Genomic DNA, 18,340 nt, shown 5'->3' with positions numbered 1-18,340 from the left:
GCGCCACGACTAATCTTCCCTGAAGCTTAACGAGTCTCATATTTTATAAAATTTCACAATATTTTATTAAGAAGGTGTTTGTTTTTTTAACCTTTTAACAAATATTGCAACACAGTCTCACGGCAGGTTGTGAAATAGTCACGAAATGTAATTGATTTGTGTACATCGTGAAGATCAACACGACTTTCAACAACTTCATTTGTCGTGCGTTATCTTACGAATGTCCAGAAACACGTGATGCACGTGTCAACTTCTGCTCCAGTCTTTTCAAAATAAAACTATTATTACCTCCACCAAGGCCGACGGCCTAGGAAGGAGGTTATGTTTTCACCGGTGTTGGTTTGTTGGTTTGTCGGTTTGGAGGATAACTCCAAAAGTCCCTGATGGATTTGAATGAAATATTTTGGAGGGGTGTAGCAGAATGAACAATCCATTAGATTTTGGTGGCGATCTGGATCATGATCCGGCTTTGGGATTTTTTTTTCAATAACTCGGCTCAGCCTGTGCATTAACACGACAGGCTTTAAGACATCCACAGTGTGACTGACGACGCGTTCATGAAACCTGCCTTGGAGGAGTTCTGCGCTCTCCGAGTGCACTTCTAGTTTAGGTTTAGGAATAGATTGCGGTTTTGGTTAAAACAACACCAGAAGTGGCGTAACTTAAGTACAGAAGTTACGTGACAAAAACTACTTAGATAGCTTTAGGAAAAGGTTGGGATTTGGGTTCTCCTTGGTGAAAGTCCGGTGTTTATTGACCCACCTGTCCAACCCGACCTCCTCCCTACGCAGCGTTCGCAGCTCTTTATACTTCCCGGTTCATAAATTACATGGATTACATCAGAATTGATTTAATGCTAACTATCACAAAAAAAATGTGAATTTCGTGTCTATGTTCATGAATAAATACATTAAATGTCCTGACTATTTCACAAACTGCTGTGCGACTGAGCTGAATATTGCATCTCCTGTGATTTGAACATTAGCAGCAGGCAATATTACAATTTCGATACAAATTTGAATTAATTGTGCAGCCCTCTTTTTCGTCAGTCCAAATCCCCATATTTAAAATGCTGAAAACTGATTTTTATGCCATTTTTGCATGAAAAATAGCAAGTAAGTGGAGCTCTAGCCTCCACCATGAAACACTGCAGGACACCCTGGATTTATTTGACATATATGTTATTGAAACAGTGCAGATATGATGATCAAACAAGCAGCAGTGAGGTCAGAAAACTGTCTCATGTTACAGCCTGAAGAAGAAGAAGACATTTAAGATGAGATATGTGGTATCAAAAGGCTTCCTATAACAGTCCCAGATCAAAGTCAGGTGTGAAATAGGTCAGACTGACTAACAGACAGTCAGGATGAAGTGAACCAGGCTGCTGCATCTCTGCCAAAAAAACAGCCTCTTATCATGTAAGATATATTCTGACTGGGAGCAGAGCAGCAGATCAAATTCCTCCTCTTATGTAACACCCACATAGTCTACAGTACACAGACAGACTGCTGCTAACCACAGACTTCAAACACAACTCTAGTTGTTGTAAAGGTTTTTACTAGTCAGGAGCTTTTTAATTATCACATCAAACTAATTGAAAACATGTTTCTGCTCTAAAAACATCAAGTTCAAAGTTTAAATATTAAAACAGCTTGTAGAGAAGATCCTGGATCAGTTAACAGATTCCTACTGACTTTATATTAATATTATTAATTAATTAAGTTATTAATAATCTCACCGTCTGTGTGGCTCCCTGCAGCGGAGAGACGGACAGTTACTGTCCCGGACTGAACACATGTTTTCCCGCAGAGTGAGCTGCTCTCTGCCGCTGACTGAGAACCAGCTGACTGACTGGACCTCAGCAGGCAGGAGGGGCTCTACTGCGCATGCTCCAACTACAACTACTATAAACTATATTATAATCATGATGCATGCTCCAACTACAACTACTATATACTGTATTATAATCATGATGCATGCTCCAACTACAACTACTATAAACTATATTATAATCATGATGCATGCTCCAACTACAACTACTATAAACTATATTATAATCATGATGCATGCTCCAACTACAACTACTATAAACTATATTATAATCATGATGCATGCTCCAACTACAACTACTATAAACTATATTATAATCATGATGCATGCTCCAACTACAACTACTATAAACTATATTATAATCATGATGCATGCTCCAACTACAACTACTATATACTGTATTATAATCAGGATGCATGCTCCAACTACTATATACTGTATTATAATCAGGATGCATGCTCCAACTACTATATACTGTATTATAATCAGGATGCATGCTCCAACTACTATATACTGTATTATAATCAGGATGCATGCTCCAACTACTATATACTGTATTATAATCAGGATGCATGCTCTAACTACTATATACTATATTATAATCAGGATGCATGCTCCAACTACTATATACTGTATTATAATTATGATGCATGTAATCAGGTTTAGGATAGAATAATAGGGGAACTCTATACTCTTATATTATCATGACTTTTTCTTGTAATATTAAAATATTCCTCTAATATTAATAATTTGTTATTATTATTATTATTATTATTATTATTATTATTATTATTATTATTACTATTATTAATACTCATTATTATTATCATTATTATTATTATTATTATTATTATTATTATTATTATTATTATTATGTTGTATTATTATAATAATAATAATAATTATTATTATTATTATGACATTTTATTTAATAAGATTAGTACTTATTTTTTCTTAAATATTACGATTTTTTTCTTGTAATTATCATAATTATAAACTGTAATAGTAACACATAAATAACAAAAAATATTTTAAAAAATGTTAATTATTTTGTTTAATCAAATCTATGACTAGTAGTAAAATAATACGCATATGGGTTGTTTTTTTTCTTGTAATTATAATTATAACCTGTAATAGTAACACATGAGTAATAACAAAAATAATTAAAAATATATATATAATTTAATTATTAAATCAAATCTATGACTAATAGTAAAAGAATATGCAGGTTGATTTTTTTTCTTGAAATTATTATTATTATAAACTTACAAAGAATAATACAAAGTATTAATTATATTGTTTTATCAAATCTATAATAGTAAAAGAATATGCAATAGGGTTATCTTATAGTATGTATTTAAATGTTATTGGTGCAAGTGCGATAAAATTAAATTAATACAAAATAAACTTGTTTCAAACGTTTTCTGAAATCTGAAAGTGTCTTTTTTCTGTATCGTGCAGCAATCTGCCTCATTTTGCTCCTAAAACTGGCTGATATTATTTTGCTTTAAACCTTAAACTGAAGTTTTGAGGGCAGGTTAAAAAAAACACAACAACCACAGTCTATTTTTGTGTCCGTCGCTGCATCTCTCTGAAAGTGCACTGATAAATAAATCCACTTCCTCACCTGCCAACACGCTCCACTTCCTGCGAGCCACTCGTAGTCTTCGTGGTTTCCTGTGTACTGGTGACGCCTCGCTGTCTCTCCGTTTGGTCGCCCACGTGTCTGCGGGCAGCTTCGGCTATCGGATCCATCGGCACGTAAACGTCCTGCGACGAAGCCGCTCTGGGACCATTAGTCGCCATGTTCGAAGGCTCTCTTGCAGGTCTACCGGTTTCTAAAGCGTCCATGCTCCCTGACTTGCTCTTAATGGGGTCATTGAAGCAGCTTGCAGGTGCTGAGGTCAAAGGTGACGCCCGGCTGGGTGTCGGGGTGGCGGGCAGCGGCCGGGCCGGTGCAGGAACAGGACAACGGTCCAGACTGTTCAGACTGAGGCTGGAGAGGGCACTGAGCAGGGGGGAGTCTCGGACATGCTCCCCCGCCCTCCACTGGCTCTGCCCTCCACTCCCCTCCTCCTCCTCCTCCTCTTTCTTCTTCTTCTCCTTCAGCCCCCTGAAGCTCTTCTTCTTCTGCGTCTGGCTGCGGGGCACAGTGCCCACATGTGTGTACATCTGGCTGGAGTGGGCATAGCCGGGGCTGCGGAGGCAGGTCTCCAAGTCATCCACCGATTGTTCCCCCGCTGCTGACTTGGCATCGCCGAAGCTCCCATCATGCTCTGGGGCTGCGTTGATGTTGGCCTTCTCTGACGGGCGGCGGGTGGACAGATTGGTGAGGCTCCCGAACCATTTGAAACCTGGAGGATGGTTTGACAGAAACGTTTCTTTGTCAACATCATTAATGGGAAGTTTTTATCATGAATTTTGTATTTCAACGTGGAGGGAAAGACGTAATGAAAGAGGGGATCAGATATAGTTAAGTACAAAACTTACGTACTTAACTTGGTACCCAACTTACATACGTAACTTAGTACGTAACTTACGTACCTAACTTATTTATTTAACTTATGTACTTAACTTAGGTAACGTACAATTTTAACCCAAAGCATGGTCTCTTACTAAACCTATCCAAGTAATTTTGTTGCCTTAACCTAAGTGACGCCAAACGTCCATATACAGTATGACGAGTCGAGAACGAGAACGGGTTGATGTCTCAAACTTCTTTACACATGAACAAATGAACAAACAAATAAATAAAGAAATACACTCGTCACCCTGTAACTTCATCTGCCTGGCCGCACTTATTTGTTGATAAAAGTGTAAATGTAGTGAAACTGACTAAACACTTTAAAGTCAACAAAATCCGTTGTTTATGAAACTAAGAATCTTAATTTTTGTCCTAAAACCATTGTGATGTGTGTTGCGGTTAATGTTGAACTCTAACCCTAGAGTGGCGCCGCCGGGGGGGGTTCCTAGTCCGAATTTTGTCTTTTGGCGCCAAAGGGCTAGAGCCGGCCTTGTCTTTACAACTTCACTCCACGCAGCAAAAAGCCGTTAGATATAATGTGTCTCAAAGGGCAGCGGTGCCATTCTGTGTGAAAGGCCTTTAACTGGCTGTGAGACGTCCGTACATCCGGCTGCTCAACAGGTCCTGACTTCAACGTTGAGACACTCTGATCTGAGATATTGAAGGATGCAGGAAATGACTTACTGCTCTTTCAAAAGATGACATGTTGCATTTAGTAACAGTGGGAAATACAACAACTATGACTGTTAACGTTGTTATCAGAAGAAGAATCTGACATGGTCTCCATCATTACATCAGTCAGGTAATACAGTATGTTATCCCCTTTGTGAGATGTAGTCGTGCATTTTAAAGACTATTAAAGAATAATAAGTCACTAGAGGAACCAGCAGCTGCAAACATTTAATTTTCACTTTGTCCTGTGAAACACAAAAAAAAAATCTGTTTTCTTTGCGTTGGAGTCATCTGAGGAATGTTGTTGTTCCCTCATGTTGCTGAAAGTCTCATCGTTTCTATTTTGAACCGCGGACCCCTCCAGCTCTCAGCACTGTTTGATTATGTTTCTGCCTCCCCGGGGGACCTATTAGACTCCCAAACACCCACAGATATTTATTTCCTCAGCTAAATTTAGACTAATGGTTTTGGAGAAGGAGAGAGGAGGGAGATGATGGAGGTGCAGATGCAAAGAAGCTGCATGTTTTTTTGACAATGTTCACTGAATGTCTGTTTTTGTCCTTATTCCAAAAAAGACAATATTCCTACTAAGCTGTTTACATGGGTAATGAAAGTGAATATTCCACTAATATTCCTGTTTACATGCAGCCGTGCATACTCTGATTAACGTAACCGGTGGTGAACTCAGCCTCCCTTTTTCATTCCTTCATTCGCTGTGATATTTGCACATCCAAGTCTTTCATGATGTTCATGATGTTTAACTGTAAGTGTGTTTCTCCTTCTTTTCTTTTGGTCATGCATCTCTGCAAACTGTCGGCTAGTTAGTTCGTGTGTAACACGCAGAGCTGACCGTAAACAGGCAAGAAGCCGTGTGACGCCAACTGCCTTAAAAAAAAACAAATTGAGACGCGTATTTTGAATGCACTGCCCAAAGAATGTTCCTAAAAACCTGAATGATATCAGCATATCCCACATGTCTTAAAGGGACTGCTACGCTGTTCAGACTCAGACTCCAACACAAACTACAGTGAAGCACCAAAACCTCTTGGTTGTATCTAGTGAAGCCCGTCTGTTAAACAAGTTGGCCGCGGTCGGAGGACGCGGGGGAGAACGTAGCTTTGGTCTCCAGGACCGGAGTCTCTGCTGTACTCTGCTCCTCTGCCTGCCTGCCTTCACTCACACACCGCGCTCGTTCTCGCTCCACCTCTCACGTGCATGCGCGCACACTCCACACTACAGAAGAGTTAGTTTAGCTCTGAGAATATCTAGTGAATGTACAGTGGATGTTTGTGCAGAAATAACTGCTGCAGCTCCTCCAGACCAACAGAGGTTTCCCGTGTCTTGTGAAGTGACGGGGCTCCGCGGAGAGAAACGTTATCATCTCCGACCAAAACTCCCGTGTCTCCCCTGTTCCCTCAGGCCGCGGTTGGGAGGCTGAGACAGGAAAAGCCAACACTAGGATCAGAGACCTTTGTCTGGTCAGCTAACATTACTGCCAAGCAGCTGAATTATAGAGTGATATTGTGCTTTTAGCTGACGTGTGTCTCCTCACTGTGTTGAGCGATGCTCGTTCATGTCTATGTAGAGCGAGCACAAGCACCAGCAACAGGACGCTGACTTTCGTTGACTTAATGGCCACAGGTGAAGCTGTTAACAAGACATTTAGGATTCTTACAAACAGTCCCTTTAAGTGTCGTATTCTGAATTTTAGTGTGCATGTAAACGTAGTCTGTGTCAACGGTGCATAATGTTTCACGTGGAACAAGTGAGAACTGACTTCCACCCTGATTCAGAGATTTTTCTTTTTCACTTTTTGAGGAAAACGTTAAAGTAAGACGTCGACGTGGCTCTAAAAGTGTTTTTATCATAGATCATATAGATGCACTGATGTGTCTGACAGCCTGTGAAGCTCAGAGAACAGCAGCACAGTGATTTTTTTTACTGCCCTATAAAGTTTCTAACTGGACTGAATGAGCGTCCCTTCAGATGCATCATGGGTGAAATTCAGCTTTAGATAGTGAACAACTAACAGCAGCACAGTGAGCTGTGTTGTCTCTCTCAGCAGACTTTTCTTAAACTCTGCTCTCAGCTGGACTCAGCTGTCCATTCACGCTGCACAGAGACACGACTGTGCTGCGTTTACAATGCACCAAAACACTGTTTGTGAGTGGAACAAAGAGTCAACACACACACACACACACACAGACACACAGTGAAACAAGTGTCAATAGATCACTTTCTTTTATAGGATTACACAAATAAACTCACATCAGCCTGTTTTCCCTGACTCATCATATAACACCGTCTCTGTCTCTGCTGGAATATTCATTTTCCAGAAGTGGAAAGTACATTTACTCAAGTATTGTATTGAAGTAGTACTTTAGTAGTACTTTAGTAGTATTTTAGTATTACATTTGCTTTATATTATTTATAGTATTTCCATTTTCTGCTACTTTACAGTTCTTCTCTGCTACATTTCACAGGAAATTATTCAACTTTTTTTTAAAGTCCACTATCTGTTGTTTTGTCATATAAGAACTTAATTTACCTCCATATTTTGCACCATTATATACTGTAATTATGTATAATATAATGTAGAAACATGACATTTTTGTGCCATGGGGACTACATAAGACTTGTTACAAGGATGTCAGGTTTCTCCTCTGATAATTTGGGTAAATAAACCTCCCAAATATCCCAAATATTGCACAACAGCCTTATAAAGTAGAAATAAAACTTACTCAGTTTTCGTTTGTTCATGGTTCAGACGTTGCCTTGCTGATATGTATAATAAAAACAGTTAGTGCCACTTGTTGCTGCTGTGGTGTGATAATGAGCCGCATGCTGTGACTCTGCTTCCTGTCTTTCTGAACGCAGCGGAAGCGTTGGGGGGTGGGGGGGTAAATTTCGCAGCAGTTTCATGTTGTGTCAATGCAATCAGGTGACGAGTCGCTTTCTGACTTCACACTGGAAATAGTGTGTCTCAGTCTACAAGATTTCCACTGAAAGGCCAGGAAAAGTCACTCTAGCTGAATTTTTAAAGGTCCCATATTGTAAAAAGTTAGTGAGACGTTCATGTCTTTTATATTATAAAGCAGGTTTAAGTGCTATACTAATACTGTGAAAGTATCGAAACACTCAATCCACGGAGAAATACACACAGCCCGTATTCAGAAACTGTGAGTTTGAAAAAAAACTGTCAGGATTTCCGTAATTTTGTGATGTCACAAATGTACAGTATTTAGACCATTCCACTGTTTTAAACGTAAACATTCTAAATGTGTCCCGGTTTATTTCCAGTTGCAGTGTATGGGAATGTACGGAGCCCCCCTAGACCCCTAGGAGAACATTTGTATTAACTCGTTCCCTCAAGCTAGTAACTCGTTCCCTCGAGTTACTAACTCGTTCCCTCGAGTTAGTAACGCGTTCCTTTGAGTTAATAACTTGTTCCCTCGAGTTAGTATCTCGTTCCCTCGAGTTAGTATCTCGTTCCCTCGAGTTAGTAACTCAAATGTTCGAGTTAGGTGTCTCATTCCCTCGAGTTGGTAAATCGTTCCCTCAAGTTACTAACGCGTTCCCTCGAGTTAGTAGCGCGTTCCCTCGAGTTAGTAACTCGTTCCCTCGAGTTAGTAAATCATTTGTTTGAGTTAGTAAATTGTTTGTTCGAGTTAATAAATCGTTTGTTCGAGTTAGGTATCTCGTTCCCTCGAGTTAGTAACTCGTTCCCTCGAGTTAGTAACTCGTTCCCTCGAGTTACTAACTCGTTCCCTCGAGTTAGTAAATCGTTCCCTCGAGTTACTAACTCGTTCCCTCGAGTTAGTAAATCGTTCCCTCGAGTTACTAACTCGTTCCCTCGAGTTAGTAAATCGTTCCCTCGAGTTACTAACTCGTTCCCTCGAGTTACTAACTCGTTCCCTCGAGTTAGTAAATCGTTCCCTCGAGTTAGTAAATCGTTCCCTCGAGTTATTAACTCGTTCCCTCGAGTTAGTAACTCGTTCCCTCGAGTTAGTAAATCGTTCCCTCGAGTTACTAACTCGTTCCCTCGAGTTAGTAAATCGTTCCCTCGAGTTACTAACTTGTTTCCTCGAGTTAGTAACTCGTTCCCTAGAGTTACTAACTCGTTCCCTCGAGTTACTAACTCGTTCCCTCGAGTTAGTAAATCGTTCCCTCGAGTTAGTAAATCGTTCCCTCGAGTTACTAACTCGTTCCCTCGAGTTAGTAACTCGTTCCCTCGAGTTAGTAAATCGTTCCCTCGAGTTACTAACTCGTTCCCTCGAGTTAGTAAATCGTTCCCTCGAGTTACTAACTTGTTTCCTCGAGTTAGTAACTCGTTCCCTAGAGTTACTAACTCGTTCCCTCGAGTTAGTAAATCGTTCCCTCGAGTTACTAACTTGTTTCCTCGAGTTAGTAACTCGTTCCCTAGAGTTACTAACTCGTTCCCTCGAGTTAGTAACTCGTTCCCTCGAGTTATTGATGTACGGAGCCTCCCTAGATGATGTACTTCGGTAAAATTGGAAAGATATCGACAGATCAAGGATCCTGGATCCTGGATCAATAACTCATAACTGAAACGTTGATGGGGCCGGTCTGGGCCAAAATGCCAGGGACGATTTTTTTTGTCCCAGTCCAGCCCTGGGCACGTCTTCATAAAAAGTAAACTGAAAGTATACTCTCTTATTTTAAGTTTAAACTTTGTAACTTTGAGTTAACTTTGCAGATTCAGGTTCTACTTTAACGTGCAATGTGCGTCTAAAAGCTTCAAAATGTCAGCTGTTTTTCAATTTATCTTGATTAAATAATTAAATGATTTGTTGTCATTTATCAGAACAATAGTTGAAGGGATTTTCCTCAGCTTAAAGAGCATCGTGTAATCTTTTAACTGATCTGAGAACAGGAAATAGGATGTTTTCATGACACATATTGGTACATCAGTGTGATGATGTGGTCAGACTCATCTACAACACAAAAACAACACAGTTTATACCTTAATTTAACCGTCTGACAGCGACAGTTTGACCTCTTTTAACTCGTTTATTTAGTTCTAAATGCAGGAGTTTTCCTTCAAACGCAGTATTTTACAACGTGATTTTGCTGGTTTTACATATAGGAATCATTTGAATACTTCCCCAAAGTAAATTTCCATTTGTGTGAAGTAATAATTGCTATTTAATATGGCATATTTTACTATGAAATTGTTTAACCATTAATTGCTGTTGTGGGAACGTCAAACTTTGCTATTGTTTTTGAAAGCCCAGTCTGTTTATTGATCTTTTAGCACATTTTGTATAAAATAAACCACTTCTCCAAAGTACAGAACAAGTTGTACAATTATTATTTGTATAATTAATTAATTAATTAATTAATTAATTAATTATACAGTCTCCAACAGGTTCAAGGCAACATTTAAAATATTTTAATTAGGATAATAAGGATTTAATTATTGTAATGACAGAATTAATCAAATGAAAAACTACACACAGTTTTTTAAATTGTCGGCCTCGTCTGCTTTGTAAATCAAAAATATTATTTCTAGTACTTTAAGATGTAAAATTCCTAAAATATTTCACAGTTTATATCAGGGTTTACATCAAGTGTTTTAGATTTATTTATTTATTATTATAATTATTATTATTATTATTGTTATTATTATTTCACAGACATATGACCAACAACATATGTTTTTTTGTTCTTTTCCAGACTTCATAGAGGAACGTTTTTAACTTCCTGTATCATACAATTCAATAACTTTTTAGTTTTTTTAGATTAGTTATTTATCTGCACAGATGAAGATCTGTTTTTCTTGAGACAAAAAGGGGAAGAAAATTATAATTCAGAAACTAAAATGAAATCAGTATTCACAGAAATAAAAAGGAGGAACAAGGAAACGACAATGACAAAATCACTACAGTATTACAAGACACAGCAGTATTTCATAAACAGAAATTACACATTTAGGACAATTTCACTTCCTGTTTCGGTCCTAAAAATCACCGGGTGGAGCTCAACTTCTTGTTCAAATGACTTAAAACACACATTACAGGGACATCAGGATCCCCAACTGACTCACATTTAACGTTTAGTTTAGTATACAGAAAATAATTCAACTTTTGTGTTTTATTTTCCATAAAATGAAATGTTAACATAATGCTATTGTTGTTTAACAACGGCATTATGTAAACAAACAAGTTTAAATTCTGAAAATAATTTAATTTAATATAATACATTTTTGTCCAGAGCAACTTGTTTTAAAGTGACGCATAAGGGTTAAACTTGCATCTGAAAAGCTGTGATGGATTTCAAAAGACTGTGAATTTCAAACGAAGAGAGAAACTAATAAAAAGTGGCGTCTCGCTCCGTGTTTCCTGCGTGTCAGATTAAAGAGTAAACCCTGCTGGATGTGAGCAGACTCTCCTCTAACAGACAGAAAACATGTAACAGCAGCAGGATGCCATCCATCCCCCTCAGGCTCCGAGCTTCAACATCTTGCAACACTTCCTGCCAACGTTTCCTCGTTTAACCAGAATCCCAAAAACAACTGAGCACCTCTGTGTCATGTAAACTTTATTTATTTAGCATGTCGTCACTCTAAGAAGAACAGCATCATGACAGAGAGATGCAGACTAACTGCATCCATAACCTGCCAAAATAAAAAATAAATGAATGAATAAATAAATGGCGTTAAATGTAGCAAAAAATAATATTGAAAATAAATGTTAATTAATTGATAAAATGTGACATAAATTGATATTCATGTTTTACTTTGCTTCTTTTTTTATTTATCTTTGTATTAATTCCCTTATTTATTTACTCTTCAGTTTATTCATGTATTTATTTTTGTTCATTTTTAAATGTATTTATTTATTTTTGCATTTATTTTATATTTATTTATTTTTTACCTTATTTATTTATTTATTTATTTTTGCATTTATTTGTTATTGATTTATTGATTTATTTTTGCATCTATTTGTTATTTGCTTATTTGTTTTTGCACTTATTTTTGTTTATTTATTTTTCCATCTATTTTTTATTTACTTATGTTTTTTGCACTTATTTTTATTTATTTATTTTTGCAATATTTTCTATTTATTTATTGTTTGAGTTTTGCACTTATTTTTTAATAATTTGATATTTATTTATAAAAATGGATGTATTTATGATTTATTTTTTATTTATTTAGTTTTGCATACATTTTTTATTTATTTATTTATTTTTGTATTTATTTATTTTTTATTTATTTATTGTTGCATTTATTTATTCATCTATTTGTTTTTGCACTTATTTTTATTTATTTATCTTTGCATATATTTTTTATTGATTTTATTTTTGCACTTATTTTTAAATAATTTGATATTTATTTTTAAATGGATGTATTTATGATTTATTTGTATTTATTTATTTTTGCATTTATTTTTTATTTATTTATTAAGTACATTTATTTACTTTGATAAAGTACAACCTTGAATTTGTACTTAAGTACAGTACTAACTGTACTTGAGTAAGTGTTCTCAGTTACTTTTCACCACTGGAAATCAGTTTCTGTATATTAATGCTGTTGTTCCGTCCATCTCTCTGAGAACTCCTCCTCCACAACACAAACACAAATGTATGTTTTCATTCTAATATCAGATTTTAATCAGAGATAACTGCTGACTGAGATTCACTGTGTCCTGGTTGTTGTTGTTCAGGTTTTAAACACAAGGTGGCAGCAGAAGTCCTGATAAAGCAGAGAGAGACAGTCAGGGCTGGATGTTCTCTGCAGTCCCATTCAGTCTTTTCATTTCCATGTGAAAGCAGACGTACTGAACCGGGATCAGTTTGGTCTCTTGTGTTTTGCTAAATGAGATTAGTCTGCAGCAAAAAACATTTAATCTGCTGACTCATTAAATCTCATTTGTCCTTAAAACAAGAAACAACTCCGCCTGTGTGCTGAGATAATTCACTCTGTTAGTTTCAGAGTCAGTTTTCTGAAGGAGAAAGCCATCCTCTCTGCGGGGATGTGATCGGTGTCTGATCCTGGACCAGCAGGTTCCGGGCTCGGGTCAGTCCACCTGCTGGTCTCTCTGACCTGCAGTCAGCGTGCAGTCGCTGGTTATTATCACCAACAGTTAATGTTGTCAGTTTAAATCTGTAACATCTCATTCAATCAGGAGGTCAAGATGATCAAATAAACGTCTGTTTCCTCGTGATACCTGCAGGGAGAGGAGGCAGAAGTACTCCGATCGTTTTAGTCTTTATTTAGGGGGGTACAGGGGGTCTTTAGGGGGAGATAGCAGGTCAACAGTAGATGTCACATAGAAGTGGTGTACATCATCTGAAAGCTGGGAACCTGGAGATCAATTTGAGATGCTCAGTATATTTAAATAAATTGTCAAAGTGTATAAGGGTTTAGAACATGATAAATAGAATAGCTCGAGATAGCTCTATTATGTCTCATAAATTGTTGCAGCAATTTTTGGGTTGACACCATTTGTTACACAGATTTGGTGCTAAATATAACCATATTTTTACCACTGGAGAATTGATAAAAATGATCAATAATCCCTCCAAAATACCACATTAAGACACCAAGACCTTGAGGAACACCATAGAAAAAGCCATGCTGTGATTTGGGATCAAAACCGTTTTGACATTTTGGAGATTTCTGCAAGAATTTGCATTTTTATTCGGCGATTGGATGGCGAGCACTTGTGTCGTGTAAACTGCTCAGAAACCCCCTTATTGATCAATCTAGCTAGGAAAGCCATCCATCCTCTGAATGCTCTAGGTCTCTAGTTTGATCCATCCATCCTCTAAATGCTCTAGGTCTCTAGTTTGATCCATCCATCCTCTGAATGCTCTAGGTCTCTAGTTTGATCCATCCATCCTCTGAATGCTCTAGGTCTCTAGTCTGATCCATCCATCCTCTGAATGCTCTAGGTCTCTAGTTTGATCCATCCATCCTCTGAATGCTCTAGGTCTCTAGTTTGATCCATCCATCCTCTGAATGCTTTAGGTCTCTAGTTTGATCCATCCATCCTCTGAATGCTCTAGATCTCTAGTTTGATCCATCCATCCTCTGAATGCTCTAGGTCTCTAGTCTGATCCATCCATCCTCTGAATGCTCTAGATCTCTAGTTTGATCCATCCATCCTCTGAATGCTCTAGGTCTCTAGTCTGATCCATCCATCCTCTGAATGCTCTAGGTCTCTAGTTTGATCCATCCATCCTCTGAATGCTCTAGGTCTCTAGTCTGATCCATCCATCCTCTGAATGCTCTAGGTCTGTAGTTTGATCCATCCATCCTCTGAATGCTCTAGGTCTCTAGTTTGATCCATCCATCCTCTGAATGCTCTAGGTCTCTAGTTTGATCCATCCATCCTCTGAATGCTCCAGGTCTCTAGTTTGATCCATCCATCCTCTGAATGCTCTAGGTCTCTAGTTTGATCCATCCATCCTCTGAATGCTCTAGGTCTCTAGTCTGATCCATCCATCCTCTGAATGCTCTAGGTCTCTAGTTTGATCCATCCATCCTCTGAATGCTCTAGGTCTCTAGTCTGATCCATCCATCCTCTGAATGCTCTAGGTCTCTAGTTTGTCTCACACGGGACGTTAGCGGACTCCATTTCTAACCGAACGTTAGCTATGGTTGCGTACCGTTAGCCCTGTAGCGGAGCTGAAGAGAGTAAAGACACTCACGAGCGCGCATGACATCAAATTCGTTGGATTTTAATCATTTAAAGCAGTCTACAGGCTGGTAGAGGAAACCCAGAAGGTTGCGGGAGGTCTCATTTTTTTAGATTAGGTTACATCCTGTTCACACATTGGGAATAAAAAACAATTAAAAAACACGTGTAAAAATGTACATACAGTCCCTTTAAAGCTAATGCAGAGGAAGAAGACTTGTGGTAAAGATCTTTTTCTTTGGTATAATAACACGGTGTAAAAAAACTCCAGAGGCGCTGCAGTGCTTCCTGTTGGTGCAAGAGGCGGCACAGCTTTACTGAATAAAACCATGAGATAAATAAACCATCAGAGAGGACTCCACTGTCTGAGGACTCAAAATCTGTTCAGGAGGGAAATCACCACCAACAAAACTTGGGACGCGTCCCTGAAAAGTCTTCTGTGATTGCTGGAGGACTTTCCTGTCCACCATCGAACCATCTGCCAGTTAAAGAAACCCGACGTCTGACACGACGTTGTCAAGGTTCTCTTTTACCGCACAGAAACATGAAGGATATGAGGACATCTGGCTGATTAAATTAAAACGTGTCCCTCTAACTAACGGCACCATCTGGCTCACTGAGCTGTAAACTCACTAATTTATGTGCCTTTTTTTTTTCACTATACACTCGACTGAATAAATGCTAAATCACTGCACATTAATTAAACACACGTTGTCACTCTCCCGGTGCAGTTAAAGTGACTGTGAATGAAACACGGGATCAGATCCTGATCAGTCAAGCAGGATTACGGCGTGAAAAGGAAAATGATTCATGGCCTGATTCCATCCTGATCCCCTCTTTGTCTGCCGTATCCGCGATCACTGTTAGAAAACACTGCAGCTAGAATATCACCCCCAACCTGGAGGAGAGAGAGCACATTATTCTACTTCTTATCGCTGACACACTCATTTTATATGTCACAGTCAGTTTATTAGTCACAGGGAGTTCTGCTGGGCCCGCGGAGCAGCTGTTTAATGTCTTCTGTGAGGAGCTTCGTCAAGTCTGAGAAAGCAACACAAATGAGTTTATGAAGGACTACAAATCTCCATCAGTCTGTGTGGGGTTAGAACAAGTCCAAGCAGGGAGGATCGAACAGAAGATGCCATCAAGTTGCATTGTGGGAACTGTTGGATCCAGTGTTTCTGGAGCTGCCCGACACGTTCTAACTTCAAACTCGTCAAATACGCCACTTGGTCAGCGCCCTTCGGCGTCGGAGAGTGGCGGCTGGTGACTCAAAAACTGGGGAGGACAGGAGGAAAACTAACCCACAGTGTCATGTCATTTAGTTATTTCTCTTATTTGGAAATCTTATCTGGAAGGAACTTTGCTCTTAAGTTTGAGAAGTATACATTATTATTATTATTATTATTACTACACTAGTTGCCTAGGTTACTTATCTACTTTCTTATGTAAAATGAAAAACTAACCTGTAAACCAATGGCCTATATGATTTCTTAAAAACAATCATGCAGCCTCAGGGTGGGTATAAACCTTGTGTGTGTGATGTGTCACTAGAAGCCTGTCTGTAGTTTCCCCGTACAGCAGTCCGTTGCCCACACCGAGATCAGAGCAGCACGTCGGGCACGCTCAGCTGTCCGGACTGACCCACAGCAGGACTACGGTGGCGTGCAGCGGCCCGACGCAGTGCACTCCCGGTATGGATCCCGGTATGGGCGACAAACCGCTGCAGCGGGTTCTTCAGGGCTGCTACATCAAGCTAGCTGTTGTTAAAAAGTCCTAAATAAAAAGGATTTGTTTTGTTATGTGGGTAAAGGTAGTTCACAATTTACACGTTATAACTAATTTCCTAATATGCTGCTGTCTGATACTTTACTGCCAGTTCATCTCGTAAGCAGCGGTAGAGACTGAATGACATTTGGACATCATCATTGGACCAACGTGATGTCAATCTTGTATTCTGTTGGTTGTTGATTGGTAACAAGCCAAGTGAGGCTAACCTTCCCTGGACGCACAGTCTACCCAACTGGCGCGTCGGTATACGCTCGTTACATGCATACTGTCCTTTCAAAATAAACTTCTGTCTTCACAGGAAGTTAGGTTTAGGCCACACAACCACTTAGTTAGGGTTAGGAAACGGTCGTGGTTGACGATAACTTCACTGACTAGCGACTCACAGAACTGACGATACCGACGAGTCAAAATAAGTCAACGTTACTTTTAGTTTTACACGGGACATGAACACCCGTCTCCTGGTTGAAAAAGTAGGGTGACCAGGTGTCCCATTTTACGAGGGACTGCACAGCATTTTTATCCACACACGTGGGTGCACATTTCACATTTCACCGTCTTTGCTACGCTGGTACGCCCAACGGAGAAAATTGCGAGTCACCGCAAAGTCACAAGATCTGCAGATTTAGGCGGATTTGCCAGACATGAAGCATTGCAGCTCATGTGAGTCTCACAAGAAACGTGCGGCTCAAAAAGAGGTCTCTGGATGCATTCAGGCATTAAAGCATAGAGATGTTATGAGATAAGGGGCAGAATAGAAATGTTTATTATTTAAGTTAGATGGACATTATATCTAAACTGTAGACGACCTCTCAGCCTTGGTAACGTGTCCCACATTGGCCCACACAAACATACTCTTTGTCCCACGTTTGGTGTGTTAGGATCTGGTCACTATAGTTGAAAGTCTGACCCATCCTCCACTCCTCCCGCCCGCCCTGAACGGACTCTCATGCTATAAATACTACGTCACTTGATCCGACCGTCGAATAACGATACACTTTATTGTCCCCTTGGGGAAATTAGTCTTGGACTCAAGCAGCATCCATAAATAAAAACAAACAACAATCCACATGTAAACAGAGAAACACATACCAATGAAGAAATGCATAAAACAGCTTAAATAGGAGATAAAGATAAGAATATCATGACGCTAATGCACAACCCTACAGCCACGAGAAACATTATTTAAAATTTAAAATGTGCCGAGGGGCGCTGACCAAACGGCGGTATTTGACAGGTTGGGAGTGAGAACGTGTTGAGCTGACACCAAATGTCTGGACTTCACAAAAGGGCTGTCAAAATCCACTATTCATCTAGAAGTGAGCCTGGCTGGCCGGGTGCAGACTTCACTTAGAAGATTACCCAGAGTTCACAGCAGTAGAAGTGTGACGATGTAAAAGAAACATAATAATTAAAGCAGAACAATCAGTCTACGGCGATATTTGTCCAAACCCGATCTCATGGGAAGGCGTATAACCAGCACGACATTTCCACGTGTCATGATCAAGCGTTTTAAGGACATTCCACGTGTCTTTTCAGCCCAGTCTCACGGCAAAGTTAGACCAGCCTGTCCACCGCCGTGTCTCACCGAGGCGTGCATGAAGGTGCAGTGTCACGAGGTGATGTGTGACCGATGTTTTGTTTTGCAAGTTACGTTAAGTGTTACTGAAAAGTCCCATGATCACCAAAGTATACCGTTGATCCTGAGGGGAACATGAATGTCTTTACTAAATATTTGTGCCAAGCCGTGTAATATTTGTTGAGATATTTCAGTCTTGGACCATCGTGGTGGACGGACATCGTGCAGCTAGTTTGGCTAAATGAACAAATATTACTGAGAAAACGCTGCTTTTCTCTGTTTTCT

At 39.2% G+C, this 18,340-nt stretch overlaps 1 protein-coding gene across 3 annotated transcripts in view; it reads right to left on the bottom strand.

Moving 5' to 3' along the window:
• Positions 1-7,881, bottom strand: part of sh2d3cb (SH2 domain containing 3Cb) — a 39,488-nt gene extending 31,607 nt beyond the window's left edge. For 2 of the 3 annotated variants that reach the window (XM_037777864.1, XM_037777865.1), the window contains exons 1-2: positions 7,768-7,881; positions 3,458-4,184 (exon numbers count right to left, since the gene is read on the bottom strand). In XM_037777864.1, the coding sequence (XP_037633792.1) occupies positions 3,458-4,184; positions 7,768-7,786 (746 nt within the window). In that variant the 5' untranslated portion in view covers positions 7,787-7,881. Of the gene's footprint in view, positions 1-1,738; positions 1,885-3,457; positions 4,185-7,767 lie in introns of those variants that run through there. The other variant, XM_037777866.1, reaches the window with a different exon arrangement.
• Between the last annotated feature and the right edge of the window lie 10,459 nt (positions 7,882-18,340).

The sequence above is a fragment of the Sebastes umbrosus genome, chromosome 8 (genome assembly GCF_015220745.1).
Source record: "Sebastes umbrosus isolate fSebUmb1 chromosome 8, fSebUmb1.pri, whole genome shotgun sequence".
NCBI lineage: Eukaryota > Metazoa > Chordata > Actinopteri > Perciformes > Sebastidae > Sebastes > Sebastes umbrosus.
Note: the sequence above shows the minus strand (reverse complement) of the source record. Positions and strands in the feature narration are given on the sequence as shown.